Source organism: Mytilus edulis, chromosome 13 (assembly GCF_963676685.1).
Source record: "Mytilus edulis chromosome 13, xbMytEdul2.2, whole genome shotgun sequence".
Lineage (NCBI taxonomy): Eukaryota > Metazoa > Mollusca > Bivalvia > Mytilida > Mytilidae > Mytilus > Mytilus edulis.
The window spans coordinates 67,500,999-67,525,545 of NC_092356.1; the positions used below are offsets into that span (position 1 = coordinate 67,500,999).

General features: G+C 32.9%; 1 protein-coding gene across 1 annotated transcript; it reads left to right on the forward strand.

The window, feature by feature from the left end:
- The first annotated feature begins 11,465 nt into the window (after positions 1-11,465).
- Positions 11,466-14,403, forward strand: LOC139501689 (proteoglycan 4-like). The gene is made up of 2 exons (XM_071290837.1): positions 11,466-11,591; positions 12,790-14,403. Exon 2 carries the CDS (start codon positions 12,819-12,821, stop codon positions 14,379-14,381), a length of 1,563 nt encoding a protein of 520 aa, XP_071146938.1. The 5' UTR covers positions 11,466-11,591; positions 12,790-12,818; the 3' UTR covers positions 14,382-14,403.
- Positions 14,404-24,547: the final 10,144 nt, after the last annotated feature.

Here is a 24,547-nt window from a genome sequence, read left to right on the forward strand (position 1 = left end):
TGTCCGACTTTTAACTTGTTATTGAGTATAGCAAATATATAATTGATTTAATGAAGCGATAGAATTATCATGATAATAGAATGATGGATATTAGGATGAGATGGGAATAGTGGGATTGACATTATCGATAGAATTATTTTGAACTATATCGTCACCAAAAAGAAACATTCAAAAACAGATTGCTCACATTCAGACATATCAGAGAATCAACAGACGTACATACTAGAATCAACAGACATGCATACTAGAATCAACAGACATATATACTAGTATCAAAACGACAAAAGTAACTTTCGATAGGAAACAAAACATATTGATTTTATGACTTTTAAACAGCTGTATACTACTATTGCCTTTATTGATATCCAACCACTACAACCACGTGCATTTAAAAAAAGTTCCTGACTGAAGACAGGTACAAAAAAATATTTTGGGTTTAACAGAAACTAACTTTCACTTTATCCTGAAATAGTAGTGAAACATAACACAATGGACAGGCAACATTTAAAATATCAATTGAAATAGCGTTACACATTCAAAAGTAATATTAACAGAAGCAAGTTAATTTACAGCGAACAAATAGAATTGATTTGTAAACACAAAATAAATAATAAAAAAAGGGATGAGCTGTTAAACAAAACTAGAAAGACAACTACGACCTTGAACACATTGTCAATAAATGAAATAACGTAAACAGTTAAATACATATAATTTGGAAGTAAGGATAACATGGAGTACGAAAAAAGTTTTTACAGAATAAATTAATTAGCAGTTCATAGTAAAAGATCAGAAGTGAAAATGTATCGTCATAGTGAACAGGCAAGTCAGTAAAAAATTAAATAACAAAAATCCTGGACACAGACAAATAGAATTTAGAGTAATTTTAAGTATATTCAATGCCAACTTCACATAAGTAATGGAATGGCAGCCGATCAATAAAATTTTATTTCAGATATAAAAATTTGACAATAATAAACTGTTATGCACTAACATATGAAGCTTAGTGGAAAGTTAAAGAGACGTTTTACCAAACTTTGAAACATAAAATGATGATGGTAATTAGTGATATGAATGGAAAAATAGGATTAGAGAATATTGGATATTTAGATGTAATGGCATCGATGTGACATAATAAATAAGAATTATTTAGAACTGCTGTCATACTAATAACTTTTCCATTATTTATAGCATGTTGTCAACCAAAAAAATATCAGTGAGTAAATGAAAAGATAGAATTAAAAAATGATGGATATTAAGATGTGATGGGGAAAGTTTGAATGACATTATAAAAAATAAATCATTTAGAACTTCATCTCTACCAAAACAAATACATCCAAAACCAGATTATCGCTTTCAGACATAAAAATTATAAAACGACAAAAGTATATTTTTATAGGAATCTAAACATCGATAAACTCCTATTGCCTTTATTGACATTCTGTAACTACAGTGTATACAATTTGATAGATAATAACTGTTTAGTGTCTTTAAATACCAGAGGATTTGTCTGAAGCTCAGAATCAGATTTAACGCGATTTTCAATGAGCTATTACTCGTATTTCGAGCCGATTGTTTAAATCAATATAAGAATACGTGGTATCAGTGCCAAAGAGATAATTATAATTCTCCATTTAATTTACAGTCTGTAAAAGTAAATCATTATAGGTCAAAGTGCGGACTTCAACACGTAGCCCTTATCTACATGATCTATGAAAAAAAAGTACGTGCACATAAAAAATAGGTTCTTGACTTCAGACAGGTGCCGTTTGAATGGATTAACACTAGTAATTTTGGGGCCCTTTATAGATTATTGTGAAGATGTGAGCCAAGGCTTCGTGTTGAAGGCCGTACATTGACCTATAATGTTTACTTTTATAAATTGTTATTTGGATGGAGAGCTGTTTCATTGGCACTCACACCAAATGTTCCTTTATCTATAATAAAGTATTGAGATTATTTTTCTTTGAACAAGAAACCCTAATTTTAAAAATATGTTTTGTTTTTTCATGAACAATTATATTTTAGCAACTTTGTAATTAAAGTGTATTCAATAAGTTTCAATAATGAACGAATAATTGTTATGAAAACAAAGTGTAAAGTGGCCTGGTACTTATATTGGCGTCATTGAGCCAAGAAATATATCCTTTGCATGATTAATACTACTTAAACTTTTTAATTTCAAATCTTATGTACAATTTCTTAAACTTAAAATGATTATATGTAATAAAAAATAAAAAAAAATGTCAGTATCTTTCTCATATCTATTCAAATAATCTTCAACGAATTATGTTTGACTTTTTATCCTTTTCATCCTTTTTATCCTATCTAATTTGTGACGTTATGTCCTGTGACGTTTTAATATGTGACTTTCTGTCCGTTTGATATAATAAACACAGAGGTGGTATATATATATATATAAGTACGTCTAAGTCAGTGACAACACTACAACAGATTTATTCATCGGATCACCAGCAATGTTGATGTTTAGACGAGTTGTATATATATGATAAATGAGGGTACTTTTTATATGGCTTCCAATATCGTTTCAATCCCTAACATCACTGACGAGACATTTATTGTCGAAATCCGGATCTGGTTTACTATAATAATATTGACACCTTATGTTTGTGGCATAACATCGTGGCCACAAGTAAATTTTTTTCTGTTTAGTATTAAATTTGTATTAAGATCCATTTTGTTACATCTTGTGATCAATTTTATTTAGCAATCGCCAATGGCAGTCAGTAGGGTTAAAGAACATCAGAAGGGTCTAAAAACAGCACTAACAACATTTTCCAAAAGGCCAAAAAAGTGAAAAAGTATATTTAAACAAAACGCATTTGACTAACATGTCGAACAACTGATGTTATTTAACCCTGCTGACTGCCTTTGGCGATTGCGAAATAAAATTGATCACAAGATGTAACAAAATGGATCTTAATATATATATATAATGTACGTTTGAGTCAGTGACAACTCTACAACAGATTATATATATACTAAATAAGTAAACTTTAAATAACAATAATGCACCTTGTTTTGTTGTCATTGCATACCTGAGCTATTATATACAAAATATAGCTTGAAAAATTGCCACGATAAATTGATATCAAATTGTAATATGCGTACTATATGTGTAACAAGTTCCTAAACTACTATCAAAGGAACTAATTGATATTTTTTGTAATAACAGATTTGAAAACCGTGGAATTAACCATTTTTGCAGCGTAAAACAATTCTTTTGAGGGTTTAGATAGGTGACATGAATCAGAAATAAACACATCAATTCTAAAATCAGATTTTTGCAAGATACGGGTTATGCCCTCATATATTTTATTATGGTATAGTTGATACTTAACCCCAAAATGGGTTGATTGTGTTTGATTTTCATTTGATGAAGAAATAACAATAAGTTTAGTTGAGATCTGGAGCTTGCATGTCAATAAAAAATAAGATAACAAAAATACCGAACTCAAAGGAACATTCCAAACGGAAAATTCGTTAGCATATTGCAAAACCAAAAACCTCAAACAGGATAACAACTGTCATAATCCTGACTGACTTGATACATGCATTTTTCTATACAAAAAATGGTTGATGAAATCTGGCGTCACGACCATCGTGTATTATTTGTGAAGTTGATACGGAATATTTATCAACAAGGTCTTGGTACTTTTCGATGAACTTTTTTAGAAAAAGGACGAGACGTTTTTTGACATACCCCTGGTTCATCAACTTTCTACTCAGACACTGATGACGTTTTAAAAAATCTGTGAAGGAGCTGCAAGCTCTTGAATATTGAATAAGTTGGGAATATATATATTCCATATGCAGGTGAAGTTGGTATATTGCTACTAACTTGGGGAAAATTTATAATTTCAAAATTAAAATCGTCTCGTTTGTCATAGATTCTGGTACTGAGATGACTGTGTAAGTAAATTTCTTCGAGATATAAGTCTAAACATGAGCCGTGTCTGTTGTTTCTTTAATTTCTAGTTCTGGGGGATATATTAATGGAACCCAATCAGAAAAGTTCGGATTGTTTATGGAAAGAACCTCATCAATATATATGAAAGTGAAATTAAATAATCTGGCTTTTTTGACCACTTGTTTTTGACAAGTGTCTGGAGGAACTCCGATGCATATGAAAATAAAAAGAGGTCGGCAAGAAGAGGCGCACAGTGTGTTCCCATAGGAATGCCGACAATTTGCTGGAAACGTCTACCCCCAAACTCAACAAATATGTTGTCGATAAGAAACTCCAGCATACTGACCACTTGTTTTTCTGTGTACAAATGTAGCATGTTTTACCTTTTTGTTTGTCACTATAAACGAAACATGCCTTATGAAATCCCAAAATAATAAATTTATAGCGTATGCTACAATTTTTATGTTGAAAGGCATTGTGGATTATTTCTTTAGGGCAATTTTTCAATTTCAAATGGGGAATGGTGGTATACAGGGTTGAAAAATTCAAAAGTTTTGATAGAACTTATTTTAGAAAAAGACCAAGACTTAAAATTGTCTAAAAGTTTTGTAGAATTTTTAAGAATCCTCATATGGTTAATACCACTACGCGAGTAAACAGTTTCACAGTATTTCTGAAGACCCTCTTTCACTGCTGACAGAATTTTTGTCAATCTAATGGACAATTCTTTAGTGGAACATGAAGATGAGCCAGTAATAATACTAATATACCGTTGTTTGTACGGAATTTTATGAAGCTTTGGTATCCAATACAAACAAGGTAAGTCCTCCGATTTGGTGTTCAATGTAATGTTTATTGAACTCATGAAGGACTTATGATTTTCTAAAATCTCATCTTTGTCAAATGATATGTCTTTGTATGTGGGATTACCTAAGTGCTCCTTTATACCCAATTATTTTACAAGACATTCGTATTAATACGATTTACATACAAAGATAATATTATTTGAAGCTTTGTCCGCATGAACAACAACATACTTCTCATGAAGAGATGATATACATTTTATGGCCTCTTTGTCTCTGAAAACGGACTTTGATCGAAACAGCCAGAGAAAATCATGACCTTGTGCAATGCCAAGTTACAGGTATCGACAGATTGTAGATCCACGAATTTGTATATGTATATAACATACTAGTAATATTTTGCTTTTAATTTACTGATTACAAAATCAATATTTATACCAATATAACAATATTCAATGATCTTATTACAGTGTTGAATAGGTAACATTTTAGATCAAGTTTATTTAAAGGAGCGACAAGTTTACATGGATCATTTCTAAATTTCCGGGCACGGTTAACAATATTTCCGTAAAAATGAGAATGTGCTATCCCGTTTCAAATAAGTTTTCTACAGGTACAACCAAACTTCAAAACCAAATCTTAATGTTTGTTTACGAGCCAGCTGAAGCTTGCATTTAGGTTTCGGGATTTTGTCGCATTTGTTGGCTGCTGCTATATTCTGCTCTTTGACCGATTTGTTGTCTCTTTGAGACATTTCCCATTTCCATTCTCAATTTATTTTGATGGTCCTTTTATGTTGGTTGAACGTTTTGATTTTTTCAAACGTTAATACTAAACATCCTTAAAATATAACTAAAGTTTTCCTATCTAAGTCAATGATCGTTATATAAATCTTAAAAATTTATTTGCTAAAACTCATAAATGATTTTTTTTCTCTATGAGAAAGGGAAATATGCTAGATTAACTTTGTGATGAAAGGATTAAAACACTATTTTTGTTCTTTAAAACAAAATTTATATACGTTTTGGACAATAAAGTTTATTTGTTAATAAGCACGAACTCTCTTACAATGCTGACGAAATTTACCAAAAGGAAATTACTATAAATAAATTTATATGAACAGCAATAACTGCACATTATAAGAAGATAATGTTTTTCTTTGAATGTTAATGACGCTTTTCATTAAATCTTTTGAATCGTGGATGTGAACTGATAAATATGAAACTCTTAAATAAATGGTTTGTTTCATAAGTTGTAATTGCCCCTGGACCTAGCTGTCAGTAACTGCGCGAGTACTCCCAAATCTGTACCGAATGTCTATTCGTTTTGAGGATATTTAAGTACCTGTGTACGTCCACATTGTGTTTATGCTAGTTATATTTCTATGTGTATTCAACTGATCAGTTTAGCCTTTTTCTACTGTTTGTTTCTATAGTTTGTTGTTATGTCAAACTGTTACACCGCCCAGATTAGGATGGGTTGGGCAATCAAAAACATTTGTAAGAGCATGTAGTCCAGTGGCTGTCGTCGTTGATTCAGATCGGTTATATTTGTTTTTCATAAATTGAGGTCATAATCTTTCTCAATATAATTGCTTCATAGTTTACATGTGGAGGCTTTCTGTTGCCGATCATAAGACATTAGTTTTTGTCACTGTTGAAGGCCGTCCGGTTTCCTAATAATTGCTTTATTTGAATTTGTTGGAAAATTGTCATATTGGCAATCATACCAAATGTCCTCATTTTTTTTTATAATTTCTTTCCATAAACAATCAGAACTTTTCTGATTGAGTTTCATTAATATATCCCCCAGAACTAGAAATTAAAGAAACAACAGACACGGTTTTCATCGCCTCATTTTAAGACTTATATCTCGAATTTGACTTACACAGTCATCTCAGTACCAGAATCTATGACACACGAGACGATTTTAATTTTGAAAATTATAAACTTCCCCCACCTTAGTAGCAATCTACCAACTTCACCTGCATATGGGATATATATTTCCCAACTTGTTCAATATTCATGAGTTTGCAGTTCCTACTCAGACTTTGTGAAACGTCATCAGTGTCTGAGTAGAAAGTTGATGAACCAGGGGAATGTCAAAAAACGTCTCGTCCTTTTTCTAAAAAAAATTCGTCGGAAGGTACCAATACCTTGTTGGTAAATATTCCGTATCAACTGCACACATAATACATGATGGTCTTGATGTGTAGATTCTGCGTACTGATGTTGTTTATCATCTTAACAACGTATTATATTGTTCTTTCATTTGTCTTTTTTCTATTATTAATATTACTGTTACTGTTGGATTGTTTTACGTGATATCTGTTTAACGTGGCTCGGTACTTAATGTGTTTGTATCATCTTTCATTTTTTGCTGGTGTGCTTTTTATATGCGACTTTTTGTGTTTCTTTGGTTCTTATAACGTGACTCTGTACTTTAAAAGATCCCGTCAATATGTTATTGTACTATAATATATCATTATGATGTATTTCTATTATGAATAAGGAAATACGTTGAACCACATACGTCAAAATTATGCAATCGCGAAGTGGAATGAACTATTTGTGGATTCTTATAAATTCGATATAACTTTATTTTGGACTATTTCAAATCTCGGTCTACTTCTGAAATTATTTCATACATACTTTCATTTTTAATCCTATATGCTAGCATTGCCCATGATTTTTGTTTTTAAATTGTTTGTGTATAACGTATTTTCGTGACGTATTTTCTGACGTAAGACACGCAAATCAATGAATGTGTTTGTAGATAAAGATGTTTTTTTTGTGTTCTGTTATTTTGTTCCTTTTAAAATTGTAACACGATGGTGACTGCTGTACCCATATTTTGAATATTTTATTTATATTGTCTGTTTAGTTCACGCATCATTGTGAATATAACGGAATTTGACGAGACTGTCATCAAAGTGATAGTTTTAGCGCTTTAAAACCAGGTTTAATCCACCATTTTCTACAGTTGAAAATGTCTGTACCAAATCAGGAATATGACAGTTCTTGTCCAATCGTTTTTTATATGTTTTGTTAATTTATTTTTGCCATGTGATTATGAACTTTCCGATTAGAGTTCAGTATTTTTGTGATTTTACCTTTTATGAAACAGTTGACATTTAATGTCATTTTGGGCAACTGTAGTCCCTACTCTTTAGGACTACCACTTACTTAACTGTATTTTGATATTGCATGTCGGACTTATAGATAAGGTTTTTCATTCGGAATATTTTTTTCCAGAAGTTAAATACCTTGGTTGCTACGTTGATGACTCAAGCCGGATGTTAGATGAAGGCCATGGTATTGTTCTTTTTGGTCAAATGACACTTGAAAAGTGCAAAGGCTTATGCATTAATCACCGGTACCTAGGATTACAAGTAAGTGGTAACCAATGAAACATGTGGAGCAGGATCTGATTACCCTTCCGGAGCACATGAGATAACCTCTAGTTTTTGGTGAGGTTCGTGTGTGCTATTGTTTGTCTGTTTGTCTTTTTAATTTTTAGCCACGGCGTTTTATATTATTTTTTTGATTTATGAGTTTGACTGTCCCTGTGGTATCTTTCGTCCCTTTTTTTTGGGAGACATGCATCACCTGTTTCGTTTGGGATTATGGTTTAAACCACTTTTTTCTTTTTTTTTGTGCACAATTGATAATTTAACATTATTTAACATTTAATCTGATTTAACTCGACTAATGTGTGACTGAGATGCACAATTTATTATCGTTCATCTGATTGTACCTTACTATGACTGGTGATTAATGTTGATGTATAAAAGAGGGACGAAAGATACCAGAGAGACAGTCAAATCAAAGATAAAGATTGAAAACAAACTGATAACGCCATGGCTAAAAAGAAAAAGACAAACAGACAAATAAAAATCCAGAAGACAAAACATAGAAAAACCCATCAAAACTGGGGATGATCTCAGGTGCTCCGGAAGGGTAAGCAGATTCTGCTCCACATGTGGCAAGCATCGTGTTGCTATGTTATTACAAATCCGGTAAAAAGTATAACTCGGTAGGTCACAATAGTTAAAAGGGAAGGGTATTGTGGTTACGTTCTTGTAGGAGAACTATTAATGATAGCTCTATGTGATTGTATAGTCATTGTTTTATGTATATAAGAATATAAAAAAGGGAATTTTGTTGATATGTATAATATCTAGAAGGGGCTAGCGAGAAAAGAAATTTGCTATCTGGGGAAAAACAATGCGAATGCTGTTTACATTTTTAAATTTAAGCTCAAGTCTGATATCAAAAATCTTAAACACGATAATCTGTGACCATTATAAGCAGACCAGTCCTCTGGTCTGGTCAATTGCAGACTTGTCCACAGGTTATCTTGCTTGTCTGCTAAAAAATTCTCAAGTAAACTTAGAAAGTGGTCAACAAGTCTGCTCCAAGTTAAGTTTTGTCAAGGTTAGGACCGCACCCATTTCTAAGGAACATATCCGATATAATCTGCGAAACGGTTATTCCATATTTCATAATATAAATGTTGAATAAAAGATATGTACAAAAGATTCCTGCTGCTGTTATTTAAATTTTGGTGTTCGTAAATAACTGGACAACTTTTTCCGATTGTTGCGGACTTCTTTGCAAGCGAGTGTATTTGACATCTCATATGGCAAGCTGTTATCGTCAAAACTATTTTAAAACATTTATCGAAAATTTTACACAATGAGAATTTAAAAAAAAACCACACTGAGATTAAAAAACTTTAAAACACTCACTGATAATAGGAAATTACACACTGAGATTTCGTAAAGACGCACTGAGATTACGAAAAGAAAAACACACACTGAGAATTGAAAATTACAATTTGAGATTACAAAAAGACACACTGAGATGAAATAAACTGAAAAACACACACTGAGAATTTGAAATTAAACACTGAGAATTTTAAATTACACACTGAGATTTCTGCGCATTTTATATGGGCACATATCTAATTAGCATACGTAATCTTAATCTATTACAAGCTTACAACAACTAGGGGAAAGAATTCGGAAGTCCTTTAATCTGGCGCCAAATGTTTGATAAAATACATTAGAAATACAACGTAAAAGACCGATAGAACAAGACAAATACCCACTTACTCACATTACAAAATATAACCAGAGACATGTATTAAAATGTCTCTGATACAATCAAATGGTGAAAAACTTTATCAAAATTATACAAAACATTGGAACGATCTACAAAAAGACCAACAATGCAATGACATGTTTGACCAAGTGTCTATTATAGCATATAAACGTTACAAAAATATAAAAGATAACTCTGCGAAATCAGGGGAACAGTTGAAAAACTTTTGAAAAAAGACCTTTGCTTAAACAGTTTTCAGCAAACAATCCCGATACAGCGTTAGCAATAATATTAATCTGAATTATATAGACAACAAACTTATGACTATAAGTTAGCAAAAAACGATGTTAATATGTATGAGACGATATGGTATGAAATTTATTATGAATTTTGGTTGAAGGAACCGCATTATTATAATGACAAGAGTTCTAGAGACCAAGATATTAATCTGTTGAATTATTCATCTCATGAATATTCATTTGTAATTTGCATATTAATCTTAATGTGTATAATTACCATTTCTCAGTGTGTGTTTTTCATTTTTTTTAAATCTCAGTGTGTAATTTTAAAATCTCAGTGTGTAATTTCGATTTCTCAGTGTGTTATTTTAGGGTTTTAAATCTCAGTGTGTATTTTTTTTTCGAAAAAAGGGTTTAAACATAGTTTTGACGAGAACGGCTTGCCACAATCTAATCCGTCAATAGGAATAAACATAGCAAAATTTAAGCTGCCCAAGTTGGTTTAATTTAAAATTTCTAGATAAGTAACCTTTATAATTACAAGCATATTATTTGAGTTGATACTTGTTCTTGTTCGTATGATTCTATGAATGATTTTAGAACACATCATACACATGAAAAATAACCGCCTAGTTCCTGACTTGGTATAAAATGACATTAACGGTACAAAATTTTGTGCAACATATGCGCATTTCGACAATACGTATCTCATGTTCAATCATGCCAAAATATTTAAAAATCCAAAAATGTTAAGCCTAAAATAGTTATCAAAGGTACCAGGCTTATAGTGGTAACAATTTCATTAACGGTACCAAACTTTCATTACCAGATGCGTACGGCTACGACGAAGACCTTAGCTTCATAAAAGAGGGACGAAAGATACAAAAGAGACAGTCAAACTCATAAATCGAAAAAAAACTGTCAAAGCCATGGCCACAAATGAAAAAGACAAACAGAAAACAATAGCACACACAATATAGAAAACTAAAGAATAAGCAACCCGAATCCCATTAATAAAAATAGGGGTGATCTCATGTGCTCCGGAAGGATAAGCACATCCTGCTCCAAATGTAACATGTTTATGAGCCGATTGCCGTAAAATGTGAAGCAGTTAAATCTCAAAGGGATCAGTTTGTTGTTTGGTGTTGCTGTTAATCCACTGTCATGTCACTTATAGGTTTAACCTCGCCGCATTCTTTGTATATCTGTGTAAATTTAAGCTACTAATTTTCAGTGGTTGGTGTGAGTCACAAGTTTAGTGTGTTTAGCTTATGATCACTTATATCATCGACCCTGTGTCTGTAGTTGGCAATTTTATATTATAAACATTTATATCATATTTCATAATTTGTCAAATTGTTGATTTTTTTACAGAATTCCTATGAGTGTTTTTGTGGCGATTCTTTGGGCGGTTCAGATGTGTACCAAAAGACAAATGAAAGTGAATGTAATTACGCATGTCAAGGGGATTCGTCGCAAAAATGTGGTGGATTCTGGCGAAGTTCTGTTTATGAATGTAACTTTTTTTAATGTGTTTCTGGTACTTATCCTTTCTCTAATTATAACCCAAAATATATGAAGAGAATTAAAATTCAAATGTAGTTTGCAACATGTTTTTTTTTGGGGGGAGGGGGGTTTCAACAACACAATTATAATCAAGATTTATATGTTTTCAACTTAACTGTCGCACACTATGTTATCGAACAGACATTTTCTTAATTTTCATTCAGACGAAAGCCCATCTGTGCTACATTATTTTGATCCTGGTATCTATAATGGGTGTTTTATCACATACGTTGGATGTGATATCATTCATTTAAACCAATTGTCAGCAATAATCAATGAAATGTTGATGCGTAATGATACATAATGTCAATATAGATTTCGGATTCAACTATAATAAATATCAGTAAGCAATATATGGTTGGATAAGGGAATTTCCTATTCAGAATTATTTCTCTTCGTTTATCCAAACTATGCATTTACTTTCATACATTGCAATTACCGGTGGGCAGTATGAAAGAGGGACGAAAGATACCAGAGTGACATTCAAACTCAGGAATCGAAAATAAACTAACAACGCCATCGCGAAAAATGAAAAAAAGACAAACAAACAAACAATAGTACACATGGCACAACATAGAGCACTAAAGAATGAGCAGCACGAACCCCACCAAAAACTAGGGGTTATATGAGGTGCTCCGGAAAGGTAAGCTGATGCTGCTCCACCTGTGGCACCCGTCCTGTTGAAAATGTTATAACAAATCCGGTAAATAGTCTAATTCGGTAGGTCACATTCATGAAAGGAAAGGGTATTGTAGTTACGACGTAAGGAACATATCCAATATTATTTGTGAAACGGTTATTCCATAACGATCAACCAACTCGTGATGGAGTCCGTAAAATTTACGAAGGGATGATTTTAATATTTGGAACTCTTGTTTAAGTACTTATACCTCCTAAGGGTATAAAATATTTGCAAAAGAAAAAGTACCTCGGACGTTTATTATTCATTCTTTGTAAAAGTGTTGTGTTCCTTATATATTTTTTTATTTTGTTGTACAGTGTCTCCAACTTTTTTTTATCATACATTGAGTGATAAATAGACATCAATCTAAGCCAGCAACAGGAATTAAGCCAAAATAATTCATTTGAAAAATTTGTACAGATGTTCTTGGTTTATTTTGTAATTTGTTATATTTATATTTTCATAGTCATTTCAACAGTGCCCTCAACAACCAAAATGACAACACCCGAACAATCTACAGTAAAAATTACAGAGATGACAACACATGAACAATATACAGTGAAAATTACAGAGATGGCAACACCTGAACAATCTACAGTGAAAATTACAGAGATGGCAACACCTGAACAATCTACAGTGAAAATTACAGAGATGGCAACACCTGAACAATCTACAGTGAAAATTACAGAGAAGGCAACACCTGAACAATCTGCAAAGAAAACTACAGAGATGGCAACACCTGAACAATCTACAGTGAAAATTACAGAGATGGCAACACCTGGTCAATCTACAGTGAACACTACAGAGACGACAACAACTGGACAATCTACAAAGAAAACTACAGAGATGACAACACCTGAACAATCTACAGTGCAAACTACAGAGATGACAACACCTGAACAATCTACAGTGAAAATTACAGAGACGACAACACCTGAACAATCTACAGTAAAAAATACAGAGATGACAACACCTGAACAATCTACAGTGAACACTACAGAGATGACAACACCTGAACAATTTACAGTGCAAACTACAGAGATGACAACACCTGGACAATCTACAGTGAAAATTACAGAGACGACAACACCTGAACAATCTACAGTAAAAAATACAGAGATGACAACACCTGAACAATCTACAGTGAACACTACAGAGATGACAACACCTGAACAATTTACAGTGCAAACTACAGAGATGACAACACCTGGACAATCTACACTGAAAATTACAGAGATGACAACACCTGAACAATCTATAGTGAAAACTACAGAGATGACAACACCTGAACAATCTACAGTGAAAACTACAGAGATGACAACACCGGAACAATCTACAAAGAAAACTACAGAGATGACAACACCTGAACAATCTACAGTGCAAACAACAGAGATGAAAACACCTGAACAATCTACAGTGAAAATTACAGAGATGACAACACCTGGACAATCTACAGTGAAAACTACAGAGATGACAACACCTGAACAATCTACAGTGCAAACAACAGAGATGAAAACACCTGAACAATCTACAGTGAAAATTACAGAGATGACAACACCTGGACAATCTACAGTGAACACTACAGAGATGACAACACCTGGACAATCTGCAAAGAAAACTACAGAGATGACAACACCTGAACAATCTACAGTGCAAACTACAGATATGAAAACACGGAAAGAATCTACATTGACAACAGCAAAACAAACAACCCATGCTCAATCACGGGTGACAACTACAAACATGATGATTGAATGCATATGTCCCTGTTCTAAGGTCGGGAAAGGCAAATGGAATTTCTTGCGAAGAATGAATCTCACTCTTGATCAATTAACAGAATTACTGGAACCAGAATTAGACTTAATGAAGAAAGAACTGAGTATAAACAAATACAATACATCGCAGATGTGTCGTTCCAAGACATCAGCTCCAGATGATCGTGTATCGGCTAAATTCATAGGATGTGTAGGAGTCGTCTTCATTTGTCTTGTTACAGCCCTGTTTGTATTCTTTGACAGTCACAGCTACATTGTCGTCAAATTTAATAGACGTTCTTGATAACAATCTGAAAAACATGGTTCATGTTCGTTTTTTTTTATAACAGACTTATATATTTTATTTATATAATATTTTGAGTTGTGAAAAGTTTACAATGACATACCTTTTTGAACTTGTTTTGATTTGAGCGTCACTGAAGAAATTTTGTATACAAAAACGCGCGTCTCACATAAATAAAAATTTGAATTCTGGAATCTTTAAAGAGTTTATAAACGTTTAAATAAAACAGTTTTTCTTGATTTTATTGGGTCTGTTTTTTTTTAAATGTTTAGAAATTTACTTGTGACGTCACTTTTGTGCGTCGATCAAGTCGAGCGACATACGATGCATGGTTCTGTTATGCTGTGTTTATGTGAGGAATCCACTTTATTTAGCTCATCTGACCCAAAGGCCCAAGTCAGCTTTCCTTATCACTTGGCGTCTGTCGTCCGTCGTCGGTAACTTTTACAAAAATCTTCTTCTCTGAAATACTGGGCCAAATTTAATTAAACTTGGCCACATTCATCATAGAGGAATATAGTTTACAAAATATGTCCGGAAACGCGGTCAACCATCTAAGATGGCCGCCACGGCTAAATAGGGAAAATAAGGGTTAAATGTAGATTTTGGCTTATATCTCTAAAACTAAAGCATTTAAAGGAAATCATACATAATAAAATCAAATCAGGACAAGATCTATCTGCTCTCAAATTGTCAGATGATTGGGACAATCCGTTGATGGGTTGCTGCCCCTGAATTGGTTATTTCAAGGAAATTTTGCCGTTTTTTGGTTATTATCGTGAATGTTATTATAGATAGAGATAAACTGTTAACAGCAATAACGTTCAGCAAAGCCAGATCTACAGATAAGTCAACATGAAGGCCGTAAGGTGACCTATCGTTTTGAATGTCCCTGTCATTTTGGTCTTTTGTGGATAGTTGTCTCATTGGCAATCATACCACATCTTCTTTTTTATATGACCAAAATGGTGAGTTGACCTCTTATAGAGTTATTGGCCTTTATAGTGAATTTTTGTACAATTTTTCATAAATTTTGATAATCTTTTGACAAAAATCTTCTCCTCTGAAACGACTTAGACAAATTTAACCAAACTTTTCCACAATCATCATTAGGGTATCTAGTTTAAAAGTGTGTACAATGAGCCAGCCCCGCCATGTTTATTATGCACATAGACATAAGGTGAGCGACACAGGCTCTTTAGCGCGTCAGGTTTACTTAAAATGTCCAGTATATACACATGTGGGTTAGAATATCAATATAAAGAGAGAATCTTTCAAACTTGGACATATTTTCAATGATTGTACACTTTTTATACAATGTTTTTTAATATCAGCACAAACTCAACTACAAAGCTATAAACATAAGATTTCAGTGAATATCAAACAGGACAATCTCAACTACAAAGCTATTGGCATAATATTTCAGTGAATATCAAACCGACATATGGTGATCACAGCAAATGAAAAAAGAAACGGTTTTGATTTCAAACTCACCTTTCATCGTCTTTTGTAGACGACACGCGCGGCAAGATCCTCAATCCTCTTTCACTTTGTACTTGTTTAGCTTTAAAATGTACTGATGAGTCTTTTGTATGTACAAAATTTAGTCCTGGTATCTATGATGAGTTTCATGAAACGTTGTTAATATCAATAACTCACGAATTGTTTATAGTCTATCAGATATATATCTGGTCTATAAATAAAGGCAACAGTAGTATGCCGCTGTTTGAAATTCATAAATCGATAGAGAAAAAACCCAAATCCGAGTCACACACTAAAACTGAGGGACACACATCAAATATAAGAGAATTACGACAAAACAGAAAAACAACATTAAAACGAAACACACACAGAAACGAACTACAATATAACAATAGCCATTTCCCTGACTTGGTACAGGGCATTTAAAGATTCATAATCGACATTTATGTTGTCGCCTAGACTGGTTTCCGGGTTCTAATCGACATTCATTCCTTAAGTCGACGTCCAAATCTAAGACCAATCATAAATCCCTCTAATAGACGTCTCTTTTGTTGTTATACAATACATGTCTGAACAATATTGGCTTCTCTAATTGATGTCGCCCTTTTACAGAGTAGCCGCAATTAAAGCATGGCTCTATGAAATAAAGGTTAAAACTACTACTAAAATAAATTGAACGATATAATATTTCACATTTACAAATATATGTTATTATTTCTTTCCATAACTGTCCGTTCTTTTTTATTTTTCTATTGATTGGTACTGTTTAACTGATCTCCACCTAAATATGTTTTGATTATTTTTGACGATGGAATGTTGTCGTATTGTTGTTTATATTCACATGGTATTTATGTACACATGTATGCTTCCTGTTTGAATGGTTTTACACTTGTAATTTTGGGCCCCTTTTTACTTTTTGCTCGGTGTGAGCCAAGGCTCCGTATTAAAGGCCTTACATTGACCTATAATGGTTTACTTTTAACAATTGTTATTTGAATGGAGAGTTGTCTCATTGGCACTAACACCACATCTTCCTATATCTATGAAGGAATATGAGAACGTAAATCGAGCGGGAAACTTCTTTCACCATATCATAAATATGCAAACATGTGTACGATGATGTATGCGGTTGTCTTATTCTCATTTTCGTTATGTTGGACCTAAGTCACCTTTTATTTTTTAGCTGTTTTCCACAAGTGTTCATAGATTCCAGGTTCCATGTGTTTAAATAAGCGAACTAAGGTAAAAAATGCATTGTCAAAAGACCATGACTAAGGTGTTAACCAACTAGTCCGGGGGTTTCTCGCTATATTGAAGACCCATTAGTGGACTTCGGCTGTTGTCTGTTCTATGTCGGGTTGTTGTCGCTTTGACACATTCCCAATTTCCATTCTCAATTTTTATGTTTTCGTCAATGAGATGTTATATTTCGTATCCACTTACGAAACACCAAATATCATTTACTTAGCATAACTGTTTAACTCACACTGTACTTAAGCATATAAACTTAATAACCGTTATTTGATTGATTTTGTAAGGATTTTCTTATCCCAGGCATAGATTACCTTAGCCGTATTTGGCACAACTTTTTGGAATTTTGGATCCTCAATGCTCTTCAACTTTTTACTTGTTTGGCGTAATAAATATTTTGATATGAGCGTCACTGATGAGTCTTATGTAGACGAAACGCGCGTCTGGCGTACTAAATTATAATCCTGGTACCTTTGATAACTATTTACACCACTGGGTCGATGCCACTGCTGGTGGACGTTTCGTCTCCGAGGGTATCACCAGCCCAGTAGTCAACACTTCGGTGTTGACATGAATATCAATAATGTGGTCATTTTTACAAATTTCCTGTTTACAAAACTTTGAATTTTTCGAAAACTAAGGCTTTTCTTATCCCAGGCATAGATTACCTTAGCCGTATTTGGCACAACTTTTTGGAATTTTGGATCCTCAATGCTCTTCAACTTTTTATTTGTTTGGCGTAATAAATATTTTGATATGAGCGTCACTGATGAGTCTTATGTAGACGAAACGCGCGTCTGGCGTACTAAATTATAATCCTGGTACCTTTGATAACTATTTACACCACTGGGTCGATGCCACTGCTGGTGGACGTTTCGTCCCCGAGGGTATCACCAGCCCAGTAGTCAACACTTCGGTGTTGACATGAATATCAATAATGAGGTCATTTTTACAAATTTCCTGTTAACAAAACTTTGAATTTTTCGAAAACTAAGGATTTTCTTATCCCAGGCATAGATTACCTTAGCCGTATTTGGCACAACTTTTTGGAATTTTGGATCCTCAATGCTCTTCAACTTTTTACTTGTTTGGCGTAATAAATATTTTGATATGAGCGTCACTGATGAGTCTTATGTAGACGAAACGCGCGTCTGGCGTACTAAATTATAATCCTGGTACCTTTGATAACTATTGTATTTACATTGTATCATAGATTCGTTCAGTGTATGTTCTCTTGTTTTGTTAATAAGTCTTTTGATTGAGATAAGTCAGTTTAATTGATATTTGATAGTGTGTCATTATATACTGTGATGATACACGATTGTTTAAGGTAAGGGCGAAGGTTGGTACCTATTGTACATAAAACATTTAAACCCGCTGCATTTATTTGCACCTGTCCTTAACATTAAAAAAAGAAGATATGGTAGATTGCCAATGAGACAACTCTCCACAAGAAACACCATAACAGATATTAACAGTCATATGTCACTGTATGGCCTTCAATAATAAGCCAAGCCCATACAGCTATTCCAATAAATCAAACGTGAAAATTAAAGACCACACTGAGGTACAAAAAAAAATAACGACAACAAGTATGTAACCAATAACAACCATTGGATAACATGCTTCTGACTTCTGACAGGCACATATATACAGAATGTAACGGGGTTATTAGCCGGATCCCAACCCTACTCTAACATAGGACAGTAGTGTAAACTCATCATATGACCACAAAGAGAAATACATATATCAAAAACCTAGAATGAACGTGACCAGGTATTTGTTCTCATGCAGAAACATGTTGTTCAGTGGTTGCTGTTTTTTGATGTGGTTCATAAGTGTTGATCATTTTTCGGTTTTATATAGATTAGACCGTTGGTACTCCGGTTTAAATGTTGTTATACTTGTCATTTGTTGGGCCCTTCATATCTTACTGTTCTGTGTGAGCCATGGCTCCTCTGTTAAAAGCCGTATTTTGACTTAAAATGGTTATCTTTTACAAATTGTGAGATGGAGAATTGTCCTTAATGCTCTTCAACTTCGTAATTTATTTGGAATTTTTAACTTTTTTAGATTCGAGCGTCACTGGTCAGTCCTTTGTAGACGAAACTGGCGTCTGGTGTAAATATACAATTTAATCTTGGTATCTATGATGAGTTTATTCAGTCATATCACGCCTTCTTACATCTATTAGTTGATCAGGTCAAAAGACAATGCATTTTGGTGACAGGCCTCTTAAGAGGATGAAATATGCAAATGATCCATCTATTGCTACATATCTATGAGTGGTTCCTGTAAAATCTCCTTAAACTGGACTACAAGTAATTATTATATGATTGATTGGTGTTAAATACCACGTCAAACACAGTAGCGGATGCACTATCGGCGATTTCGTAGAGATAAGCGATTATAGCCGGAAGAAGCTAGAGGGGCCGGACAGAACCACCTACTGTCACTGGGAAGATTGGGAATCCTTATCAATTAAGATTATAATGGAGTCAAACAATGTAATTATAATCTTTAACAAATTGTTAACGTCTTTGGTTATGACATATTGGAAAACTGGATATTTTTCATTTACCTTTATCAAACTTAATCCACATTTTATGCTTTTTTGCTAGTGAATCACTATTTTTTTTTAATCCTGACAAAAAATGTGAGACAAAATCATTGATAAAAATCATTCGAATAGTATTATCTTCAAGTTAAAGTTAATATGGCTACACCGTAGAGATATACTTTCACGTTAAAATCATCTTACATATACAAATGTAACATGTTTAAGATTGCATTTACAGGACACAATGACAATTCTTCAGATTTATTTAATACTTGCTTAATTACTAAAATATTCAGGGAAAATTTTGTAAATGTATTGAATATTTCCTAATATTTTATATAGCACTGTCGTGCAACATACATTTTGTTCTTTAGATTCTATGCATTTCTTATCAAAAAGAAATCTATATTTGCTCCTATGCACGACTGATTTAACTTTTAGTATAAAGTATTCATTCGATTGTTTCATTTTCATCAATGCTTAAGACAGTTAATGTCTTGATTCATATTCTTTGTAAGATAATTTTGCTTGAATAACAGTTAACTACATTGGCATTTTATAATTTGATGGTATAAACGAATATCCTTTCAGATACATTAAACTCCCTTAGGGACAATGTTAATCTATCATCAATTAATTCATAAACACTTATATTAATGACAATTACGTGAAATCTAACACACGTGCATTGTCATTTTGTATTGGGCATAAGCCAAAGCCTAGCAATGTCATACGGAAACGAAATTTTAATATTACATTGAAGCATTTTCCGAGTTTTGTCTCTCTTTAATTCAATGAATATAATTTGATATATAACTGTTGAACGTTTTTATATGACAATGTAGATCAATACATTATCCAGCTGGTTATCAAAGCAAGCAAAATATTAAATAAATCCTCTTCCCTGGGCAATGGAAACACTCGCCATAGTTGTTTAAAGATATATCAACAAATTACCTAATCAACTGTATTCCTTATATGTTGACACTGCAAAGCGGTATACGAACAGGTTCTATTGTCTTTTCCGAGGCGAGATTGTTTGAACAACTAACACAAATAAGGACTTGAGAAGACTGAGAGATCTTCAACAATATGCGGAAACTAATTAGTTTCATTTCATGTTGAAATTTACTTATTTTTAGGTTCTTTAATCAGGGCAAAACATGAGGTAGTTAAATGAATAAATTCTAGTATCAACAGATTAATTGTAGAACCATATGTTTAAATGTATATAACAAATATACATATTGGGTTTTGCTTTCCGTGTATTGATGTTTAAAGACCTTATTACGGCCTTGAATTGGCAACCTTTTACACTTAATTCATTGTTGTATTATATTGTTTCTATGAAGATTACTTTCATTAGGAATAGTTATAGGGATTTGAGTGTTGATCAGATTTAAGTTTTATCCTTTCATTCAAAATAAAATGTTGCATTACATTAATATCGCAAACAAGGAAGTCATTGTTTGTAGTTCTATAAAATGCAGCCGTATTCTCTTCGAGAATTGTAATAACAGCTCTACAATGTACGCTATATATATGTTACAGGCATTTTCTAAATTTAAATTAAAATAAGCATTTTGTAAAATGACTGAAATTTTTAGGCATTTTCTAAAATGCCTGGATGATTCAGGCATTTTACAAATTGACTAATTTTTTCAGGCATTTTATAAAAAAATTGTAAGGCATTTTTCAAAATGCCTAAAAGACTAAAACTGAATGGAATGTAATCAAAATTTAACGACTAGAAATATCCAATAGATAATTTTATTCTATCATTAAATATTGCATGAAATTTGAACAGTAAAAGTTTTATAATTGTAATTAAATTATTTACATTTCTATATGTAATGTTTCAAGGGGTACAATCAAAATCACGTGATGGATATACACACACCGGAAGTAACAGTCGAACAGACCGCTTGAAAGGTAAGTAGTCGTATTTACTTGTTTATATCAATAAAATTTAATAAATAAGGTAGTGCACCGAATGTAGGATACTATCTAGTTTTGAAATACACAATTATCCTTGCTGGAAAGCGTGCAGTTAATGCGAACACTTCGACACAGTTCCAAAATTTCACCGTCGAAGTGTTTGCAATATCTGCACGCTTTCTAGCAAAAACAATTGTGTATTTTAAAACTACATACTATCCGACATTCGGTGTGCCAACTTATTAATCAAAATTTAATTGATATAAACAAGAAAATGCAACTACTAACCTTTCAAGCGGCGAGTTCGACTGTAACTTCCGGTGTGTGTATATCCATCACGTGATTTTGATTGTACCCCTTGTGTTTGGATGACAGTGACTGTTACACATTTGTCCTGACATTTTGCAAAGACAACGTTTAGTGTTACATCTAGTCTTACCACTAGCACTACAGCCACATTTTGTGTAACCTGGACCATCACACAAAGAAACTTTAATCTGAAACCACCATCTCTCATAGACTGCATGTCTACTAGATCAATCTGAGCTCTACTGTTAAAGTCCTTACTTATCAACGGCTTAACAACTAGACCTTTACTAGCAATTTTCCTTTTTTTGAGTTGACATTCTTCGCACGTTTCTTTAAACAAATTCAGAGCATGCCATGTCACATTCGCGTACTTCTTGTTGACCTCTTTTAACATTTTATCTCTTTCACCATGTCCAGTGTTCAAATGTGCTCTCATTATAATGCTGTATATTTCCTCTGTATATGCATAAAATAGGATAGGATCTGTCAATGACTGTCGCTTTTTAATCAATTTTTCTACATCACCACAGTGTAACACATCAAATCTGCAATTTCAAAGTATATAAATTTGTTAATTTGTAACTTTTCAATAGTGGCCTTATACAATTAGATTAAAAGAATAATTTAGTAGCAGAAAAAAAGAAAGAAAAACAAAAAGTCTCAATGTTTTGTCAATGAATTGGTGCATGCTAAATTTCCAGTGGCAAATATTTCCTTCATATTCAATAGGCCTATAAGGCAACTTATGAGAGTTGTCTCATTGGCAATCATACCACATCTTCGTATTTATAATAAATGTTATTAGAAGTTTTCATATGTGATCATGTACTTTTTTTAGTTTTTTAAGTTATAGCTCATTAGAAAAAATGCATCTACCTTTGCATGTGATAATAATCCGAAGAATGTCCTTTTAATCCAATCTTAATTTTGTTCAAAATAGTTTCATATGTTTCTCTGTTCCATATAATACTTGTAATTGGTTTGTAAATCTTTGTTCTGGTATAAGAACAACATACCCCTCTGCCATGATGAAAAGAAGATCATTAATGAAATACAGAGTGAGTACTTACTCAAAGTTGTTGCTCTATAGAGTTTCTAATTATAGACACTAAAACTAGTAAAACATAAAAACTTAACCTGCAGGCTACATTTTTAAAGAATAATCTTAAATTTATTTTAATCAACACTTTTTTGTAGCGTTACAATATATTTTTATCATCTAATTCATGTATTGCATATTTACACAATTTGCCTGAAATGCTGCTCCGTGCTAGAATACCATTGGCAGCTTTTATTTGGATTTTTTACAGGACAACATTAATAAGTTCGTTTGGTAAGTTTTGATTAGTAATTAATAGATATTCAAAATTCAGAGTTTCCCCAAAATTTACCAATTCTTATATATCATTTTTAATTTGTAAGATACTAGCAATCAGTATTAAGAGTTCATGGCAGATACAATCAGTCCAGAACATTGATAGTATATTTGCTTCTAAATACATTAGAAGTGTACCGCTGTTCGAAAGTCATAAATCGAAGAAGAGAAAAACAAATCCAGGTTACAAATAAAAACCGAGTAAAACAAATCAAGTATAAGTGGAAAAACATACACATTGAACTGCAACAAAACAAACGCAACATGCGTAGAAACGGACAACTTCCTGACTTGGTATATGACGTTGGTTGGCAAAACATGGTTTTATGGCGAGGAAACACCCAATTTAAAATTGGCTATTTTAGATTAATGATGTGACGACGTCATTATTATTTGAGTAGAACAATACTTTATCCATGGAAAATGGAGATAACCTTACCCTTCTGAAAAAAAGACATATGTGAAATGTAACGAAATTACAAAATTTAAAACGATAAGAAATAATACTATATCCAACTGTACTTTACCAAAAACATCATATCTAATAAATACATGAATGTTTGCACCTTTTCTAAGTCAGGAATCTGATGTACAGTAGTTGTAGTTTGCTTATGTAAGTTATACGTGTTTCTCGTTTCTCGTTTTTTATATAGAGTAGACCGTTGGTTTTCCCGTTTGAATGGTTTTACACTAGTAATTTTGGGGCCCTTTATAGCTTGGTGTTCGGTGTGAGTCAAGGCTCTGTGTTTGAGGCCGTACATTGGCCTATAATGGTTTACTTTTAAAATTGTTATTTGGATGGTGAGTTGTCTCATTGGCACTCACACCACATCTTCCTATATTATAAATCTTGGAGGTATAAATGCCACGCTTCATATAGCTTTGCAAATTCACACTTGACAAAACAGTTTTAATCTGGAACGGGTCACATTCGTTACTTGGCAGACATACGACGTAGAATTAAAATTCACTCAGGTAGCAGAGTTTATTTATCTCGTAGTACCGTATGATATTTTGGTTGCAATGTCAGATTTATTTTTAATGTCAGTGATCTGTTCAACTTCCGCGGCGTCATCGGTTGCTGCTGACTATGAGCATTTCCTTCATCAGCCATATTTGTTAAGCACGCTTGTGCTATCATTGAATAATAAATAGATCATCGGTACTGGCATTGAAATACAATTATTATTTTCAATACAATTCGCTGTTAAAAGATGGAAATGATAATAAAGAGAGAAAATAAATTTCCCT

Coding starts and splice junctions, on each gene's coding strand:
- LOC139501689 (XM_071290837.1), top strand. CDS start 12,819: ATGACAACACCCGAACAATCTACAGTAAAAATTACAGAGATGACAACA.